The following is a 22281-nucleotide window of genomic DNA, read 5'->3' on the forward strand; positions in this document are numbered from 1 at the left end:
GTAAAAGTTCAGTGAGAATAGAAAGTGTGAGGTGGGGAGAGAACATAGTTTTGACGAGGGTGGCCAGGAAAGATGGCATTTGAGCAAAGAAATAAAAGGGAGAAGGCGCTGTGCAAATTTGTAGAGTTACACATGTTCCAGACTGACAGAACAGTGATGTTCAAAGTCCACAACACATTTTCAAGAAGGCCTGTGTCTGAAGTACCAAGAGTGAAGCTGTAGTTTAGTAAGACATACTTATGTCAAGAGCCTGTATCTTAGGATATGCAGAAGTTTGAGTTTCATTCTGACATGAAGAACTATTTGAATGACCAGCTCATTATGTAATGACTTGGCATCCTTTGAGCTAGATCAGTCTCTGCAGTCCTGAAGGAGAGAGCCAAGCAGGGAATTGAAGCGAGTAGGAGACTGCAGTTGTCCTGTAATATGAGAAGCGTTAGTTTGAACCAAGGTGTTGATGAAGAGTGCTCAGCTTATTAACATTTTAAAGCTAAAGTCCACAATGGTTGTACAGGAGTAGATTATAGAAAGTCAACTCTAAGCTTTCATCCAAACAACTGCAAAAAATTCATATGCCATTTACCAAAGGAGGAACGCCGAAGAAGGCAAGTTTAAAGGTGGTTGAAAATCAAGAGCTCCATTTTAGACATGGTTTAACATGTCACTTTAAATCAAAGAATTATGTGTGGACAGTCAATGGTGTGGTTCGTGTGAGAAGACTAAGGGCCAATTCTGTCATGTGCTTCTTAGAAGATTCTAGACCTTGGATTTTAGGGCACATATGTGAACGATTGTACTTTCATCTGTGTGACTTCAGCTTGTGTCCCTCTGTGCTCCTGTTCCCTCTGATGATTTGCCATTGTTGTTTTGACTTTTGAATAATTTTGTTTGTATTTGATGTTGCAGGAGAATCCAAACCCTCATATGGCGTTCCAAAAAGTTCCACGCCCTACAGAAGGATGCCATTTGCGAGTTCATATTCTTCCTTTTCCAAAGATTAATGAATCCCGAGTTCAAGAGTTAATACAGGAAAATCTTGCTAAAAATCAGACTGCACCTCCTGCTACACGAGTTGAAAAGAAATGTGTTGTGCCAGCAGGTCCACCTGTTGGTATGTATTTGTCTTTTAATATAAACCTGTTGTTATGTTCAGGTCGGCAGCACAGATACTAAAATAAACCTGTTGTCATGTGTAGGACACATGAAAGCATTCAATTTGGTGAATTTTCATAAAGTGAACATACTCGTGTAACGTGACTCAGACCTAACACCTGAAACCTTCGTCCTTCTACTGACTTCCAGAAAGATAATCAATAGCCCATTAACCACTACACAATCTTTTCCTTTTAGTAACATAAACTCTACCATTTTGAGTATATAGTTCATTGGCTGTCATTGAATTATTCAGCCAGTATCACTATTTAATCTGAGAGCATTTTAAAAACTCAAATATATATTCTGATGTTAGTAATCACTGCTCATTTTTATAGTTTTATAGCTTTATAGTTTTCTTTCTTCATAGATTTGCCTTTTCTAGATATTATGTATAAGCTTTTCATTTATCATAGTGATTTTTTTAAAGAGGGAATCTTTTTTTAAGATATTTATTATTATTGGAAAGTCATATAAACAGAGGAGGAGAGACAGAAAGGAAGATCTTCTGTGCTCTGGTTCACTCCCCTAGTGGCTTCTATGGCAGAAGCTGAGCTGATCCGAAGCCAGGAGCCCAGAAATTCTTCCAGGTCTCCCATGTGGGTGCAGAGTCCCAAGGCTATGGGCCGTCCTCGGACTGCTTTCCCAGGCCACAAGCAGGCAGCTGGAAGGGAAGTGGAGCAGCCAAGATACGAATCAGTGAGGACTTTAGTCACTAGGCTACCACATCAGGTGCTAGCATAGTATTTCCAAGATTACTTTATGCTCTAGCATGTTTCTGTACTTCATTGCTTTTTGTGGCTGCCCAATATTCCGCTGAGAGGAGAGATACTTGTATATCATATTTTGTTATCCATGCATCACTTGATGGACATTTGAACTGGCTTTACTTTCTGGCTGTTATAACTAATGCCACCGTGAGCATTCATGTGCAAATTTTTGTACAGAAATGTATTTTCTGTTTTCCTGAGTGCGTACCCAGGAGTAGAATTGCTGAGTCATATACTAGGGCCGTGTTTTAAGTTCTGAGGAACTGCCAAGATGTTTTTTCCAAGGTAGCTTTTATACCTGGACCAGGAATGTATGAGGGTTTTGATTCTCCATTGCCGCTAATGGTATTCAGTGATTTTCATGTACTTACTGGCCGTTTAGATAACTACTCTTAGAAAAAATCTCTCAGGCCCAGCAACATGGTCTAGCAGCTAAAGTCCTTGCCTTGAACGCACCGGGATCCCATATGGGCGCCGGTTCTAATCCCGGCAGCTCCACTTTTCATCCAGCTCCCTGCTTGTGGCCTGGGAAAGCCGTCCAGAACAGCTCAAAGCCTTGGGATGCTGCACCCACGTGGGAGACCTGGAAGAGGTTCCTGGTTCCCGGCTTCGGATTGGCATAGCACCAGCCCGTTGTGGTCACTTGGGGAATGAATCATCAGACGGAAGATGTTCCTCTCTGTATATCTGACTTTGTAATACAAATAAATAAATCTTTAAAAAAAAATCTCTCAATTTTTAAATCAAGCTATTTTTCTTATTGAGAGTTATAACATTTTCTATGTACTCTGTATTCAAGTCCCTTATCAGAAATATGATTTGCAAATATTTTCTTCCACTCTGTGAATTGGCTACTGAATTAATTTTGCAGATATTGAAGGAAACATGTTAAAATCTTCCATTATTGTAATCAAATTTCCTATGTCTTATTTATGTCTTTTTATTTTTCCTCAATTTATTTTTGAAGTTGATTTTTAAGTGCCTGTATTTTAAAGTGTTATGACATCCTGGTGATTGACACCTCAACCTAAAAATGTAATGAAATGAAATACTTTCAATATCATGTAACGCGGACAAAAATAAACTCTGTATGTTGGTCGTATAAACAGTCTCAAAGTCATATTCTTGCTCTTGTAGTTGCCAAACTAGTTGAGTTTGTGTTTTCTTTCTCTTCCTTGACTAGTTTCAATAATGGATAAGGTCACGACAGTTTTCAACAGTGCACAGAGATTGGAAGTTGTCAGAAACTGCATTGCATTCATATTTGAAAATAAAACTTTGGAGACTGAAAAGGTAAGATCCTCTTTCTCAAGTAAGGGTTTATCGTTGCCATTTCAAATGTGGATGTTGTCTTCTCTACGTCTTTTCCTTTTCCCGAGAAAGTCCTTTCATGGCTGCCTTCATATCAAATTAGTAGTGGCTAAAGTGTAAAACTGTAGGTCAAGCCTAATGATATGACTGAGCAAAAATTTATTAGTAACTTTTTCCCTCAAATATTTAAACATTATTCAGTAAGCCATGTTTTACAACATACATAGAAACTTAACATTTTAGATATAGTTTTACTCATTACAAATAATCTAGTTAGTATATGTCATATGTTACAGATTTTAAATGTCTCTTTTGAAGCACATTTGCATACATTCTTCAGTGACACATGTTGACTGTAATGTAACCTTTTCTTACTGACTCAGTGTCCTTTTTATAAACATTACAAAAGGGGCTTATCAAACCTCTGCAAGTGCTCTAACTAGGAATGGCCCCAAGTCTCTCCGTCTTGACTTTTGGGGGTTTCCATATTTTTTTCATTTTAACGTACTATTTCTTGTAAAAATATCAAATCCTCCTCTATTGTTTTTGCCTTTCCTTTTTGTTCCTGCGTTTCTTTCTTTTTTTTTTTTTTAGATTTTCTAATTTCAATTAGATTATAATTTTTGTATGTAAAGTAACCAGACCTTAATGGTAAACTGAAAGGTACTTCCTTGTGAATATCCTTGTGGTGAAGTGACTTTTAATGTGTTTTGTTGTTGTTGTTGTTGTGAGCCCTTTTTATTTATTCTAATTTTAAAATTGGAGTAGAACTTTCCAGTCATAAATTAAAGCTGAATAGTGATTGGATAACTGATCAGTTGACATGGACGAAATAGCTTGTGTTTCTTGTTATTTTCGTCTTTCTCAATATTCTTGCCATGGAAAATTGGCCAATTATCGAAAGGTATCTACATGTCTGTGGCTTTGACTTTTGATCTGAAGTAGCCATTAATTTGGTCACTAAAATTTTGAATGTGAGGGCATTTTGGCTGCGACATCTGCCACCCCATTGATTGCTAGGAGTGATTTGGCTGATCTGACTGGCTAGGTGGATTTCCCCTTCCTCCCTCACTGCTCCATGTGCGTCCCTCCCAAAGCTGCACGTTGGGTCAAAAAGGAGGACCATCCCGCTAGAAGAGGACCGGTCTTTGGTCAATGGTATAAGAGTAGCTGTGCTAATTTTCTGGAACCTGCAAACAAGCTCTCAAGATTACTAAAATGTTGACTTTTAGGGAATAAAAGGGGGGGTGGAATTTAATGTTTTCAGTTTGCCAAACAAACTAATTCTATTTGTTTTTCTTACTGGCTTACAAATAAAAACAACTGCATATCTATTTTATCACTGTTCTTAAAAGCAAGTTTAACTCTTTCCTGGTAGTTTACTTCTACTAATAGCTTCACTGATTGAATTACAGGTTACATTTGAATTTCTGGTGCAATTGCCTGAATGCTGTTTTTTCTTATGAAAGCTTCTGATTTCTTGTCCTTAGACTCTCCCTGCTGCTCTGAGAGCCCTTAAAGGAAAGGCAGCAAGACAGTGTCTCACTGAGGAGCTGGGTTTACACGTCCAGCAAAACCGGGCGATATTGGACCATCAACAGTTTGACTATATAATAAGGATGATGAACTGTACTCTACAGGTAATTTTTAGGTTATTTTTATTTTTTTTCTTGCTCCTCCTGATTGAGAGTATATTTTCATTTTTTTCCAGGAAATGTAGTAATCAGTATACCAAATGTTTGAGCCTGCCACAGCAGAAAGAGCTGAGATCTATAATCCTAATAATTATTACAAGTTTTTCATTCTCTTGCTATTTTCTCTTGAAAAAGAATTTGTTGGATCCATAGTACAATCAACTATTTGAAAAATAATGTCCTATTTAAAGCATTTGTTTATATATTACTTAGTGTCTACAGTTGCAGCAGCCCTTTTCAGCTTTCATTGGTACTTAATAAGGCAGATGATAAATTGATTTTTCAGTTTGGTTTTTAAAAAGTGTTTCAAAATATGCATATGAGTCATAGAAATAAATTTTTCAAAAAAAAGTGAAGACCCAATTTAGAAGAATAAATAATATGTTTTGCTGTCCTGTCTCCCTTGTTGATGTCCTGTGACAGTGGCAGCCTGTTCCTTGCAGGTGGTACAAAAAAGTTCTTTCTCAAACCTTTGGTACAAGGAGAGAATATAATCCATTATTAAGTGTCATTTGCAAAATGTGTATCAAACTCTGGAAAATTAGGAGGAATTTATGGGGTGACATTTGATATAGCTTAGCTGCTCGAAAACATCACTGGGAATGCCTACATCCCAATCCAAGTGCCTTGGTTTAAGTCCCAGTTCTACTCATGATTCCTGCTTCCTGCTAATGCTCACCTTAGGAGGAAGGAATCATTTGGTACCTGCCACCTGCACAGGAAGTCTAGATTGAGTTCTCGGTGTCTGCTTTGGCCTGGCCCAGCCCTCGCTGTTGTGCGCATTGGGGAGTACGTCAGTAGATGGGAGTTCGCTTGCTAGCTTGCTTGCTCTCTCTCAATGCCTTTCAAATGCATAAATAAATAAACAGATATATAAAAAGAAAGGAATAATCATAGGGTATAATGAATAATAGAATGTTATTAGAAATGTGGGTTAATAAAGGGAGAAAATACACCATGTTTATGGATTATAAGCTTGATATAATAAAGAAGTCATGTTTTTCTAAAATCTGTAGAATCAGTACAGTGCCTATCAGAATCTCAGGTGGAAGAGCAAAACCTCACTATGTGATCAACACAATCCTAAAATGTACAACAACAAAGCATGGATATTTGCTGGATATAAAAATTGATTTATTATTAAGTTATTAAGATAGTTTGAAGTTAGCATAATCATAAACAAATTGACCAATAAAACGTAGTAGCCCAGAAATAGGTGTACATATAGATAGAAACTCGATTTATGACAAAATTGGCATTTTGGACTATTGGTGAAAAGATGAATTCAATAAATAGCATTTGGACATTTCATGCCCATAAACACGAAACATGTTATTGACGGAAAAAGTATACATATCTCGCACCACACATGAAAATCAATTCTAAGAAACATTGTTGCAACACAGAGGGGTAAGCCACCACTAGAAACACTGGCATTCTTTATCAGAGTACCTGCTGTGTCCCAGAACCCCAGGGCCAGTCTAGCAGTGGGTCACAGCAGAAGCACCGTTGTGGGAGACCCAGATAGAGATCCAGGCTGTGCGCACTTTGGCATGGCTCAGCCCTGCCCATTGCTGCCTTTTTAGGAGGGAACCAACACTCTGCCTTTCAAATAAATAAGTCTCTTTTAAAAGATCAGTTCCACATAGATTAATATGTAAATATGAAAAACTAGGAAAGCTAGCCAAGCTTAAAATATTTCAAGCATGATATAGAAACTGTCCTTGAAACTTTGGAATAAGGAAAGATTTGTGAAGTGAGTTACAAATATGCTACTCTTAAAAGAACAGATTGTATCTGGGCTGCTTCACTTCTCATCTAGCTCCAGTGTCCTGGGAAAAGCAACAGAAGATGACCAAAGTCATTAGGCCACTACCACCCACATGGAAGCTCCTAGCTTTAGACTGGGCCATCTCTGGCCATTGTGGATATCTTGGGAGTAAACCAGAGATAGAAAAACCTCTGTTTCTCCCTCTTTGTAACTCTGACTTTCAAATAACTAAATAAGTCTTTTGTAAAATGAACAAATTGATCAGTTTGACTACTTTAAAATAAAAAGATGCCATAAAGATAGCAAAAATAGAATGCTAAGAATGAAAGATGTGCAAAGCATATAGCTACCAACAAATGAGTACTTAGATTGTAAAGACTCCTACAACCTGAATTAATTTATTTTGAAGGGCAGAAACAGAAATTTTCATCAGGTAATTCAGTTCCCAAATGCTGACCACAGCCAGACCTGGGACAAACCTAAGCCAGGAGTCTGGAACTGACTCCACGTGTCTCATGTGTGTGGCAGGTACTAAAATACTCAAGATGCCATCTTCAGCATGTGCCCTATCAGGAAGTTGGTTCAGAAGTGGAGCTATATCTGAAACCACTGATAGAGGATATGGGTGTCCCAAATAGCATTATAAGCGCTGAGCCATAATTCTACACCATCCTGATTTATTTTATTTGAAAGAGAATCTTCATTGTTGATTTACTTTCCAAACAGCCACCACAGCCAAGCCTGGGCCTGACTGAAACCAGGAACCTAGAACTCCAGCCAGGTCTCCCACATTATTGCAGGGACCTAAGGATTTGTACCATCTTGACCTGATCAGTTGCTGCAATGTGGGATGGCGGCATAACAGATGGTGGCTTAGCCACCACACCACAGAAATGGCCTTTCAACATAATTAAAATAGTCAAAAAACATATATATATATATCCATCCCAAAAAAGGGGAACATACCTGAGTAGTAACTATATGAAAACGCATCTGTAAAAAGATGGTCTGTGGCCTGTTTTTTAGCACTGTGATTTAGGCCTGTGACATGAGTATCCAGAAGGAATACCAGTTTGAGTCCTGGCTGCTCTGCTTCCAATCCAGCTCCCCTGCAAACATGTCTGGGAAGATAACAGAAATGGCCCAAAGGCTTGGTTCCCTGCCAATCTATGTGGGAGACCCCAATGAAGATCTTGGCTCATGGCTTCCACCTGGCCCAACCATGGTCACTGTGACCATTTGGGGAGTGAACCAGCAGATAAAAGATTTCTCTTTCTCTGGAACTTTGCCTTTTAATGGATAAACCTTTTTAAATGTCGTTAAAACTTAAATGAATCAAAGCCCTATTAATAACAAAATAGAAAAATATGATGTATGTCAATAAAGAGCTACAAATTAAAATCATAATGCAGTGCCTTTACAGAATTTAAAACTCCAATAATATCCAATATTGGCAAAGTTATGGTACTAAAGCAGAGTTTACTAGAATATAACTACTTGCAAAATTGTAGTGATAAAAAAAGATGTAAGAGAATAAAAAATTTGTTATTACTTTATAAAAATACATATAATACATACTCCAGAACTCAGAGCTTTATTCCTAATAGAGCTTATTGCACATATACCAGAGACACCCACAGTTGTTCAGAATAGTGTTTTTCTGAAATAGTAGAAAACCTAAACCAACTCATGCCTTCTAGCATTAGGATGAGTAAATAAATTATGGTGTCTTCTTATAATACAGTATTGTCTAGCAAAGAAAGCAATGAATTGCACCTATAAGGAACAATTGCATCATGAACCTTAGGGAATATAATCATATGCAAAAATTAAATGATAACTCAGTTGCAGTTTAGTTCCACTTAAAATTCAAAAAGGATATTTAGTGATATGAATGGGTGGTAAAACTAAAGAAGTTGAAGATAATAAGAAACATTTTAAGATTACGTCTGAGGGGTGGAGGAGAATGGCACTGACCTTGGGGAGCTCCACCGGGAGTGGTAATATTCTGTGTCTTTAAATGTAATGGTGTGAATCATGTCATTATTCTTTGAAACGTGACTTATGCATATTTTGTGGCTTCAGATTTTTTTAGCAGGGCATATTGATCTTCTCAAACTCATTTTGAACAGTTGCTTTCCCAGAGAATCTTTAACAACCACATTGATAAAGTCTAGCATCAAAATAGATATGCAAAAAATACTTTGTAGGATGTGTAAGTCTGTTAACAAAATAAATTTATTATAGCTCCTCCTTCGAATACTTTTTTTTAAGCTTTATTTATTTTTATGCAAAGTCAGATATACAGAGAGGAAGAGAGACAGGAAGATCTTCCATCTGATGATTCACTCCCCAAGTGACCTCAATGGCCGGTGCTGCGCCAATCCGAAGCCAGAAGCCAGGAGCTTCTTCTGGGTCTCCCACACGGGTACAGGATCCCAGGCTTTGGACTGTGCTCCATTGCTTTCCCAGGGCACAGGTGGGGAGTTGGATGAGACTCAGGGCTGCCGGGATTAGAATCAGCACCCATATGGGACCCTGGTGCACACAAGGTGAGGACTTTAGCAGCTAGGCTACAACACTGGGCCCCAAAAAGTTTTGAGCCATTAAATACAGTAGGTGGATTTACATATATACTGACAAAGAAAACTTTGATGATATATTGGTAAATAAGCAAAAAAAGGAAGTAAATATTAAAGCTTTAAGTGGATGTTAAAGTGCAGTAGATATTAAGCTATTTAACCTAAAAATACATATATGTATATACCTATGTACTTGTGATCCTAAAAATACAAAAGAATTCTTACACTATATTCTTTGTTTTATGTTTAAGATATATTCATTTTTATTAGAAAGGCAGACTTACAGAAAGGAGAGACAGAAGGATTTTCCATGTACTGGTTTACTCCCCAAGTGCCCACCACAGCTGGAGTTTAGCCGATCCGAAGCCAGGAGTCAGGAACTTCTGGGTCTCTCACATGCATGAAGAGTCCCAAGGCTTTGGGCCGTCCCCCACTGCTTTCCCAGGCCACAAGCAGGGAGCTGGGTGGGAAGTGGAGCAGCCGGGACATGAACTGGCATTCAAATGGCATGCGGATGCTTGCAGGAGATGCATTAGCCAGCAGAGTTACTGCACCAATCCTGCATTGTATTCTTAACAGTGATTATCTCTAGGGTGTTCAAAAGAGATTAACCTCAGGTTTACTTCTTTCTGCTTCACTCAAATAAATACACTAAACATAATTATAATTTTTAGAAAGATCTCTTTTTTAGCATCTTAATAAAATTTTGAGCATCTTAATAAAAAATAAGATTATAAATTTGTCCCTTGAAAAATCACATCTTTTGTTGCTCTGTTACTATTATTATAAAGACTAAAGGAGGAAAATTAACAGAGCAAAGTCTCTAGAATTCTTAATGTTTGATAAGTCCCTGATTCCCTAATAGTATTAAATCTGCAAAATCTATTTCTGCAGCCTTTTTCCATTTGCACTTGTGCCATTTTTTAACTGAAGAAATCTAAACATTCTATTAAATTTCAGCACATATAATCAGATCACTTACAGAACAGCACATTTCCTTGGGCTACAAATGTTACTTTTCCATTTTATTAATAATATTACTGGAGACATGGATTTTTTTTTGCTACTTTCAGATATTCCTGAATGAATTGACAATAAATATTTTATCAATTAGTGTTCCATACCTATGTTAAAATGGAACCTGTGCATCTTTGAGCACCTGTTGTTTAACTTTATAGAGCAGTCCCCCTCAGTTATGGATTGGCTTTATGGCATGACACTCTTTTTCTTAATGAGTTCTTTATTATTGATTTGGGATTTAGTTGTATTTATATTCTTGTTGTAACAGTGTACTTATGGGGATTAAAGATGACATTCTGAACATTTTTTACAAAAGCACTGAGTTTCAGGGCCAAGAGGCCAAACATCTGTGATGGTGTTCTAAGAAAGAAACATTAACTGAATGAACTAATTTTTAGGTGGTGATTCAAAAACTTCAGTAGTCTTTGCCGCTTATGACCTCAAAGCTATTCTGTCTTTCCTCTCCTCATGGGAAAATTAGATGGAACATGAGTGTTGCCAAAGAGCTATTTTGTTAATCAGATTCTTTTAATGCCAGGCCACTTTTTTTCCTATAACACTAGCTTATAAAGGTTACAGATTATTCTCATGTCAAAGAAGTGATCTTACTTAAATATTTTCTGAAGCATTATTCTGAAAATCTCTCAAAAAATATTATGGTCTTAATTCTCCACTTTAGCAAGCATACAGTTAAAGTTGTTTAATTTGTCAAGGTCGTGACTAGAATCTTTTACACTGTTATAATGTGGAAACCCAGGGAAACCCTCATTTCCAGAGTCATGGTGACCTGCGTCCTGTGAAGAACCCTCTTACTAACACAGATAGATCTAAGGAAATTGCAAACAAACAAGACATCATTTTAATGCCTTATTTCCCCAAAGAAAAAGTAGAGTTTCTAATAGCCTCCACTTTGTATTCTCAAAGAAAGGACGAGAAACAAAGTTTGAGCTTGGCCCAGCCACAGTTATTGTGGATACCTGGGGAGTGACCAGTACGTGGAAGAGCTCACTCTCCCTTGCTCTATACCCGACTTTCAAAAGATAAATCTTTAAAAATAAAACAGGAAAAAGAAATTGGATGACTTAAGCAGCCCGATTTCAAGATTTGCTATCAACCCACAGTAATTGAGATGGTATAGTATTGATTTATGAGCCAATAGATCTGTGGAAAAGAGCACTGAGAAATAGAGCCCCATTTATGCTGGTTTTTTTTTCCTTCTATTTTATGTTTACAATTCCATAGGCTCTGGAATTTCCCCTACCCCCTTCTCATTTTCCTTGCCCCCATTTTATTTCCCCCATATTATTACAATAGTACTTCACAAGCAGTCATAACTCCATCATTCTGTTATTTAAGTGTGTCCCGACATTGCTTATACAGACAATGGCAGACAGTCCAGCATCCTATTGTAAATATATATCCAACAGTTTCATTGGGAGTCCATCTTTGATTTAGGAGTAGAAATACATACTGCATTGTATCTTCACAACTGGACATGATAGTCTCTATTACACAATTACTATACATTCCCTTAAATAAGAAGCCATGAAACAAAATCAACAACAGTAATAAAGATAAAACAAAATATTTGCAGCACCATGGAGTTAAGTAACGTGCTGCTGAGTAACCAATGTGTTGAAGAAGAAATGCAAAAGAAAACACCAAAGCTTCTTGGACCAAATGATACCTACTATGTGATCTACTAGTCAATGAAGAATTAAATAAGAAAAATCTATTTTGAAGGAACAAAAGTAAAACACTATCAAAACCAATGGGTTACAGCAGAAACAATATGGAAAGGGTTTTGATCTTATAATTTGCATTAAAATTGCCTTCTATCAGAGAGAACATATGGTATTTCTCTTTTGGGGATTGACTTATTTCACTGAGTATAATGGTCTCTAGTTGAGTCCATTTGATTGCAAATTGAATAATTCCATTCTTTTAATAGCTGAGTAGTATTCTGTGGAGTAGATGTACCACAATTTTTTTTAACCACTCCTGTTTGGATGGGCATCTGGGTTGTTTCCATGTCTTTACTATTGTAGGTTTTGCTGCTGTTAATATAGGATTACAGATCCCTTTCTCATATGCAGATTTCATTTTCTTTGGATATATTCCAAAGAAATACACCCTTCTAGTGTTTCTATTCTGTTTCATTGATCTTCTTCTCTGTTTTTATACCAGTACAAGACTGTTTTTTGTTTGTTTGTTTTAGTACCAGACTATTTTGATGACCACTTCTCTGTGTCTTGAGGTCTGGCATTGTGATTCCTCAGCTTTTTATTCTTTAGGATGGCTTGGGATATTCTTGCTGTCTTGTGTTTCCAGATGAACTTTTGTAGCTCCTTAGCACCCACACATTGTTGGGAAAGGAAAGTTTTTTTTCTCCAAATAATGCTGGAATATGTGGATATCCATTTGAATATTAATCAGTAACACAATAATTAATTTGAGATACAGCATAGACATAAAGCCTAAAATGTACAACCATAAAGTTTTTGAGGGAAATATGAAATAGTTCAAGCTTTCAAAATAGGCATACAGGCAGCTATTACTTAGGCCACAAAAAACAGTAGCAAAAAAAAAAAAAAGAAAGAAAGGGGGGGATAATTAGACTTTATTTACAATGCAAGACTCTGAATCAGTGAGCAAACTTGCTAGAATTAGTGTTGATTAGTGAGGTGTTAGCTGGTGGTGGTCAATGGCCTGTCTCCATAAACAATCAGGGTTCTTCCTTTATTACAGAGGACCTTCTGACCTGTCCCCATTCACCTGGTCCCTAGCAATGCATGGCCCTCTGACACATGGCAGCAGTAATGGCAGATGGGGTGGCCCTGCTTGGCATGTGCTTGCAGTGATGCAGCAGGCATTCTGCCCTGTCACTCTGGCTCTTACAAAAAAAAAAATAGGATGGACAACTATGCTGGCATACTGGTCAAGTTCACACAGAGGTGGCATTAGCCATGCCCATAATGCCCACCAGCTACTAGCTGCTTTTCTCCCAGCAATGGGAGAGTACAAAACAACCTAGGCAGTTGCCTACAGCTGGGATCTATTTTTCTTAGTTGCTTTTCAAGGAGCTGATTTTTGTTGTCAATAACTTTTGATTTTAGGTTTAAGAGAAAATTCATTAAATTAAATATTCTGAAAATGGCAGTCTTTGGGCCAGCACTTTTACCAGCACTACTCACCAGGATCACTAATTAAATCTCATTAATAAATCCAGTGAAAAATATTCATCCTTTACCTTCCCTATTTGACCTTCAGTAGGATTTAATGGCAGGCATTGTCACCTTTTTACAAAGCCCTCTCTATTCCTTGCTTTTGATCGTATGTTTCATCTAGTTTTTTTCCTCATTGTTCATCCTCAGGTTTTTGGTAATGCCTCTCCTCCTCCACCCCCCTTGCAAATAGTAATTGTCAGTTTGCATCTGTAGAGTCATCTTTATTAAAAAAAAATTCTAAAATTTTATTTGAAGGCACAGTTACAAAAAGGAGGTAGAAAGATGTTTCACTCTTCCAAAAGACCGCAAGAGCTAGGGCTGGGATAGGCCAGTGCCAGGATCCTAAAAGACTCTCCCCCATGGGTGACAGGGAGCCAAGTACTTGTCTCACCTTCTACTTTCTCAGGTGCGTGAGGAAGCCAGATCAAAAGGAAACAGTGGAGCCTTGAACCAGTACTACTCTAGAATGTCAGCATGACAGGCAGTAGCTTACCCCATGGCACCACAATGTCAGCCCCTAGATCTCTCTTTAAATCTTCTGTATCTATAGACTTTCCTAGGCAATTTTATTCTTTTACATTACTGTCTAATATTTCCCTGCGAAATCTGTATCTCAAACCCAAGTTGCTTTCTGAACTTCAGAACTGACTAACCTAGTTACCTTCTAGATGTCAATGAATTCCACATTAGAAATACCTTGCACCTTGCATTGTGATATAGCATGTTAAACTGTCACCTACAAGGCCAACAACCTGTGTAGATACCCATTTGTGTCCTGGCTACTTCCGTCCAGCTTTCTCCAGTGGCCTGGGGGAAAGCAGCAGTGACTCAGGTTCTTAGACTGCTGCCAGCCACCTGGAGACAAAGGTCAATCTCCTGCCTCCTGGCTACGCCCATTTGGGGAGTGGACCAGGCAATGGAAGATTTCTTTTTGTGTGTCTCATTCTCTGTAACTCTGGGTTTCAAATAAATAAATAAATAATTTTTTTTAAGAACAGAAAAAGGAGAGAGAAAAGAGAAGAAAAAAAAAAAAAAAAGATTTTTCCCTGAACCCAGCCACCACCCAAAACCTATTTCCCCTGACTTCAAAACAAATTCTTGCTTTAAAGTATACTAATGTTTTGGTTATACTTTTTCACAAACTTTTTGAAGTAACCAGAGGTGAACCTGTGGGGAGACAGGGGTAACTGGGAATTCATATATATGCATGTTTGTGTGGATATGACATGGCTATTCTCACTGAGAGGATCTGGCAATGAAACCACCTCATACAGATCATCTAAATAAGTCTCCACAGAAAGATCCTTGGGTTCCTTAAGAAAGAGTGGCTGTTAGCAGGACTAAGGCCGGGAAAATAAAAGGACTTGAAACATTATTCCAGAAAATGCAGAAGTACTGAAAGAATGAATAAGCTCTAGTTGGACTTTTTACAACTGTTGTTGTATAGCATAGAACTAATAATTTTAAATGTTTAATTCTGTGGCATTGTACACATTTGCATTATTTTGCAATGTCACCACAAAACTTTTTCTAGCTTCCCAAACTGAACCTTTTCATCAATTAAATACCTCCCTCCCAAGAACCACCACTCTGCATTTTTTTCAAATTTGTTTATTTTTATTGCAAAGGCAGATTTATAGGGAGAAGGGGAGACAGATAAAGATCTTCCATCAACTGGTTCACTTCCCAAATGACCACAACAGCCAGAGCTTAGCCAATCCGAAGTTAGGAACCAGGAGCTTCTTCTGGGTCTCCCATGTGGGTGCAGGGTCCCAAGGTTTTCAGCCATCCTCTGCTACCTGCCCATGCCATACACAGGCTGCTGAATGGAAATTGGAGCTGCTGGAACATGAACTGGTGCTAGTATGGGATGCCAGCGCTTGCAAGCAGATGATTAGTCAGCGAGACATCGCCCTGGCCCCATCACTCTGCTTTCTGTCTCTATGAATTTGACTACTCTAGGCTCTTCAAACAGGTTCTCTTGGATAATACAGAGGAATGTTATTGTTGAATGAAGAATATGTGCAAGTTTATCTTATTAGAGTATCACAAATAATTTTCAAACATTATTATAGAAACGTATACTTCTACAGAAACATACAAGAATTTTTATTGTCTTAAATACTTGCAAATTTTTATATTAAGATTTCTTAATTTTGTGAGTTGGGCATCATGTAGCAATTTCCTAACAGCCATATCTGAGTGCTGAGTTTAAGTGCCAGCTACTATACATTTCTGATCCAGCTTCCTGCTATTATTCCTGCAAATAGATGATAATCTAAGTTTTGTAGTTCCTGGTTCCTAATTTTGGCCTGGCCAAGCCCCAGTTGTTGTGGACATTTGAATGTGAATTAATAGGGGCCAGTGGTGTAGCAAGCTAATCCTTTGCCTGCCTACAGTGTTGGCATCCCATATGGGCACTAGTTCATGTCCCATCTAGCTTCCTGCTTGTGGCCTGGGCAGATAACATAAGATGGCCAAGAGCCTTGGGACCCTGCACCTGAGTGGGAGACCCAGAAGAAGCTCCTGGTTCCTGGATTCAGATCCGCCAAACTCTGGCTGTTGATATCATTTGGAGAGTGAACCAGTGGATGAAAGAGTCTTCTCTCTGTCTCACCTTCTCTCTGTAAATCTAACTTCTCAATAGAAGTGCCAGGCTGATGGCCTGTAAAGCAGTGGAGGCTGACTCAAGTACTTGGGCCCCTGCACCCACTTGGGAAACCTGGAGGAAGCTCCTGGTTCCCAGCCTCAGATCAGATCAGCTCTGGTTACTGTGGCCATTTGGGGAGCAACCTAGTACATGGAAGATCCCTCTCTCCATCTCTCCTCTCTGTAAAGCTGCCTTTCAAACAAAAGTAAATGCAACTTTAAAAAAAAAAAGTGAATAAATTGATGGAAGATCTCTTTTTCTCTGAGTATTTTTTATTTCTCCAGTTTGGTAATTATATTACTCATATTTTAACCTCATTTTTCCAAATATTGTAGGCATTTTTTTTTCTATCTGGCAAAGGCTTCTCCTATAACATTAAATAGACATGATAGTACCTTCTATTTTTTAAGGTTTAGTCAAAAAGCTTTGGCTTTGCTAAAAAAGTTTATGTAGGCATTCCATATTAGGTTTAAAAGTCTTCTTCATTTATAGTGTAAGAATTTTGTTGTAATAGGCATTAAATTTTATGAGATCCTTTTCCTACCACTACCAGTTTTGATGCACAGTTGTTTTCATGGATATTGTATTTAAGATAGCAAAATGAAATCAGAAACACTCCTCTGTATTTCTTCTGTGAAATACTTCATTTTATTTTGAAATGCTCTATTCCTTGAAAGCCTGTGAGAACTCAGTTGTAAAGCTGTCTGTATCTACTGTTTTCTTTGCCAGAATATTTTTAATTCCAGGAATACACTGTTTATGTTTTCAGTTCTTCCTGAATTTGTTTTGAAGGTTGTTTTCTAGTGGTTGCCCAGTGTTGTTTAGTGACTTGCTTATTTTGTAAAATGGCTTTTGTCTGTTTATTATTCTACATATCCTTTGTGTTTGTAGATTTGTTTTCTATTTCATTTCCTTTCTCTATTATTTCCTTTCTTTTTTCATTTTGTCCTCTTATCTTAGATTTCTTCAGTTAAAGGTTTAAGAAGTTTCCCACTTTTTGGGTCAGAAGTGCCCATATTTTCTGGGTTCAGATTTCATAGTGTCTCAGCATTTTTTTCTAGGTAGACCCTGAACCAAATGACATACCTAAGAACTTCAATTTTTAAATATTCCACCATTAACATTTAATGTTTACAACTGAACAACCATTTGAAAAAATTATGCACATAGGCTGAAAAACTATTAATTTTTTAAAATAGCTATAATTGCTTACTACTGAGGTGTATACTTTCTGTGTGCTATCCATCTTCTTGAACTTTGGCAATAGATTGACTCTGACAACAATATTTTCAGCTTTTGGCATAGTATTTGTTTTTGAATCATAGCGATTACTGAATACTCTGGTTCAGAAAGGTGATGTTGACAATAGCATGGTGTAATGTTGAAACTGTAAACTGCTTCAAGCATGTAACGTAGAAAATTCTACAGCAGATACATTTCACTTAAAACTTTAAAATATGCCACACCACTCTCAGATTTCCATGATAATTCACATAATGGTTAGGGAAAAGGCTCTAAAAAAAATTCTTACTTGCTCCTTTAAAGAGCACAGAGGGACAAAGTAGTCCAGTCTGTTGGCTGATTAAGCAAATCCACACAGTAGTAGTAACTAGATTCCACAGTAGGAGGGAATCTGGGAGCTTAATTCAGCTGCCACATGGGTGGCAGGAACTCAGCTGCTTGAGCCATCACTGTTGTCCTCTGGGGTCTGCATTAGCAGGAATTAGAAATCTGGAGCTAGGAGCTGAACTCATGCAATCTGACATGTGGGCATCCTAACTGGCGTATAACCATTAGGCTAATATGATACTTTCTAGTGTGACTGCAGTTTTGTTTTGATAAGAACGCAAATTCTGTCCAATTTTTTTTTTCATCTTGAATAAAGCTTCAATAAGCATCCATATACATTTGTCTTTACTGCTAATTTTGTATTTCTGTCACTTTAATTTCTGACATTGGAACTTCTTGACCAGAGGGTACACATGTATTTTGTACTAGTAGGTATTGGCAGATGCTGTTCTAAACGCTGTTACATTTCATATCCCCACCAGAAATTCTTTAAAAATATCTCGCTCCCCATGTCCTTGCCAATAACATTTTCAATTTTTTTCTTAATTATTTGTCATTTGCCATATGGAGAAAATATGATTAAAAGTGCATATAAAGAATTTTGTTTAGTTTATTTTTGATTCCTACCACCTATCCCATAAAAAAAGTTTCAATAAATATTTACTAAGTGGATAGATGCAGGCAGAAGGTAAATAAATGAATCAACTAATTTCATTTTACTGCAGTGTACAATCCCTTGACTATTGTGAATTTTAATATTTTTTAAAGATTTTTTTTTTACTTGAAAGGTAGATCTTGCATCCACTGGTTCATTAAAAAATATACATCTCTATATTTTAGGGCTGTAGCAGTCCAAACCAGGAGCTAAACATTCCTTCTGGGTGGGTGGACAGGGACTCAGATAGTTGAGCTATCACCCACTGCCACCCAGAGTACGTATTAGCAAGAAATCAGGTGAGAAGCAGGACTGGAATTGAGCCTAGCACTCTATATAGGATATGAGCATCCCAGATGGCATCTTAACCATCACAGCCAAAGGCCACTCCCCCTTTTTTAACATGATGAATTATAGTGATTGATATTTTCATGTGAAACCAACTTTTCATTTTACTTCATCATCATATATTAACTTTTTAAATATATAGTTGGATTTTATTTATTAAAATTATGCTTTGAATTTTTGTATTAATGTCTATAAGGAATCTTAGTCCATAATTTTCTTTTAAGATCTTTGTCTTGTTTTGATATCAAGATATTTTAGCCTCCTAGAATGAATTGGAACTGTATCTACTTATTTGATTTCCTAGTAGAATTTATATGGAATTGATATTTGTATTAGTCCACTTTTCATTACTTTAGCTAAAATACCCAAGAGATGTTTCTTGGGAACAAGAAAAGATTTATTTATTTATTTCAACTTTGGTTCAGAGATTGCAATTTAGGGTCACAGCCTCATACTTCCCCATCTATGAAGCTTTAATGGGGAATAAGTAGGAAGCAGGGAAAGAAGAGCAAGGCAAAACCTGGACTCAAGCAATAATCAACACTCTCGTGAGCTGACCTGAAACCCTCCCACCAGATTCACTTCTCAGAAGCCATAATTAAATCCACCCCCTTAATCTGTCAACCATTAAGAAGACACATTTTTAAACTTTTCTGTGTGAATTTGGGGAAGTCAAAACCTATTGCACCAGTAATATTAGTATTTCTTAATATGTGCTGTTCTTAACAGTATTCTTTAATATTTGGTAGAATTCAACAATGAAGCCATTCAGACCTGCATTTTCCTCTGTAGGAAGATTTTTAAACAAGATAAATTGTCTAATATATGGAGTACCACCCAGATTTTCTGTTTCTTTGGGTGATCTTTGGTATTTTGTTGTTCAGTATTTCCATATTCCCTTGTTATCTATTTAATATCTGTGGGAGCCAGAGTCCTACCTCCTCGTTCATTTCTCTAAGCAACACTGTGTTGTCTTCCTCTTCAGTCAGCTAGAGATTTATCAGTTTTGCTGAACTTCTCGAACTATCTCCTGATTTTACTGATTTTCTCTAATGTTTTCAAATTGTTGAATTACATGCTAAGCTTTATTGTTTCTTCTGTATCCTTCATATTTACTTGACTATCTACTTAAGATGGGGCCAAGGTGACACATTTAAGATTTTTTCTTTTCTGACATAGGCATTTAATGTTATAAGTTTCTAAGTACTGCTTTAACAATAGCCAGCAAATTTTAATGTATTTTCATTTTCATTCATTTTTTAAAATACATTTTATTCCCTTCATGATCTGTTTTTAGACCTGTTATTCATAATTACATTACATGGCTTTCATGTTTCTGTAGATCTTTCAGAGGACTTTGTTATGTTCATATTTCCTGATTTCATCATCTGAAAATGTGCTTCCCAAGCTTTGAATCCTTTTTTTTTTTAAGATTTACTTATTTTGAAAGCAGAGTTATAGAGTGAGAGGTGTAAAGAGAGAGGTCTCCTCTCTACTGGTTTATTCATCAGATGTCCTCAGTGACAAGGGCAAGGCCACCCAAGCTTCTTTCAGGTCTCCCACATGGATGCAGGGACCCAAGCACTTGGGCCATCAGGCATATTAGCAGGAAAAACAATCAGAAGTTGAGTGGCAATGCTTGAACCAGGGCCTATAAAAATGATTAAGACTCACTGTGACAAGATGGGAAAAGCAAGGAGGGTGGAGCATTTTTGTCAATGGAACTTAAGCCAGAATATGTAGTTTGCATAAGAGAACTCAGCGAAGTCCTAGGGAGATGATGGTCTTTGAGCCTGCCTGGCTTTCAAATCTTTGGCTTTCAGTCTTATCTCTCCTCTCTTTTATCTTTGTCTAGTTTTGTGAAAAACACTTTATCACATAGTTCCAAACTTCCTGTTTTTTCAGTCTGGAGAGACTGACGTTTTTTCAGTTGTCTTTGGAGAAGTTTAGTGTCCCAGTTTGATGTCCGCTGTCATAAATGTTCTAGCAGTTTTCCAAAAATGGCAGAGAAAGAGCAGTTATGGAAGGAAAATAATGAATAGCACGCTGCTCATAAATTTGGGAGTATGAGACCCAGATATTAAAGATATTAGCAGCAAATATTGGATTACTTCATCTGACATGCAAAGCTGGATATTGAATACTTGAAGTGTGACCAATTCAAATAGAGATGTACTGTTAGTATGAAGCACACACTGGCTTTTGAGGAGTTAGTCTCAAAAAGGAGCTTAAAATATGCCATTCACAATTTTTATATTGATTTCAAATTGATCACACTTTACTTAGACTAGATTAGATAAAATATATTTATAACATTTCATTTTACCTATTTCTGCCTCCTTAAGATTTAAAAAAATATCATTGTGTTATGAAATACTTCAGGTTTATAGAAAGTTTAGCACAATAATCTAAAGAGTTATCATATGCCTGACAAGTGGTCTCCCAGAATATTACCAACTTTTGTGGACATCCTTCAAAGTTAAAACCATCAGTGTTGCAGTACTGTCCACTAAACTGCAGATTTTACTCAGATTTTATATGAATTTCAATAGGTGTTCCACTAATGTATTTTATACTTTCTCATGGGCCTACTATGAAATTTTAGATTACCCATTTGCTAACTTTATATTTCAGTTAAACATTGATACAGTGTAAACCCACCAATAAACTTTAGCCCAAAATGCTGATTTGCTTTGCTTTACCTCTGTGAAGGAGGGAGGCGGTATAGACAAAGCATACATAGTTTTCTGAAAACATTAAGATTGGAAAGAAATTTGATAGGCTCCCATACAAATTCTTTGATGATGTTCCAAATAAAAAGGCCTACTTTCCACCTGAGATTTCTACGCCAGGCATATGTCGCTAGTATTTACCCATTGTTGAGCCTGATGAGTTTTATGTAGTTGTTAACTTTTTAATACCTGTCTACCTAATGTTATTTTCTGTGTTGTCAGACTAGATGACCGTATAAGAAGCTAGGAATTTTTTTTTTTAAGATAACGATGGAGTGGATTTTTAGAAAAATTTATTTATTGTTATTAGAAAGTCAGATATGGGCCCGGCACAATAGCATTGTGGTTAAAGTCCTCACCTTGCACGCACCAGGATCCGATATGGTCATCAGTTCTAATCCCAGCGGCCCTGCTTCCCATTCAGCTCCCCTCTTCTGACCTGGGAAAGCAGTTGAGAATGGCCCCAAAGTCTTGGGACCTTGCATCCACAAGGGAGACCTGAAAGAACTCCTGGATCCTGGCTTCGGATCGGCTCAGCTCCAGCCGTTGCGGCCACTTGCAAAGTAAACCATCAGACGGAAGATCTTCCTCTCTGTCTCTCCTCCTCTCTGTATATCTGACTTTCCCATAAAAATAAATCAATCTTTAAAAAAAAGAAAAGAAAAAAAGGTATACAGGGAGAAAGATCTTCCATCCACTGGTTCACTCCACAAGTGACCACTATGGCCACAACTGAGCCAATCTGAAGCCAGGAGACTGCAGCTTCTTCTAGGTCTCCCACATGGGTGCAGTGTCCCAAG

At 37.3% G+C, this 22281-nt stretch overlaps 1 protein-coding gene across 3 annotated transcripts in view; it reads left to right on the forward strand.

The window, feature by feature from the left end:
• The window catches only part of SBF2 (SET binding factor 2), a 382316-nt gene that overhangs the window by 210111 nt on the left and 149924 nt on the right, over positions 1–22281 (forward strand). For all 3 annotated transcript variants that reach the window (XM_040989139.1, XM_040989140.1, XM_040989142.1), the window contains 3 exons: positions 907–1111; positions 3106–3215; positions 4724–4873. In XM_040989139.1, coding sequence (XP_040845073.1) covers positions 907–1111; positions 3106–3215; positions 4724–4873 — 465 coding nt within the window. The remainder of the gene's footprint in view (positions 1–906; positions 1112–3105; positions 3216–4723; positions 4874–22281) is intronic.

Source organism: Ochotona curzoniae, unplaced genomic scaffold, assembly GCF_017591425.1.
Source record: "Ochotona curzoniae isolate NIBS_2020 unplaced genomic scaffold, NIBS_Ocur_1.0 contig_517, whole genome shotgun sequence".
NCBI classification, from domain to species: domain Eukaryota; kingdom Metazoa; phylum Chordata; class Mammalia; order Lagomorpha; family Ochotonidae; genus Ochotona; species Ochotona curzoniae.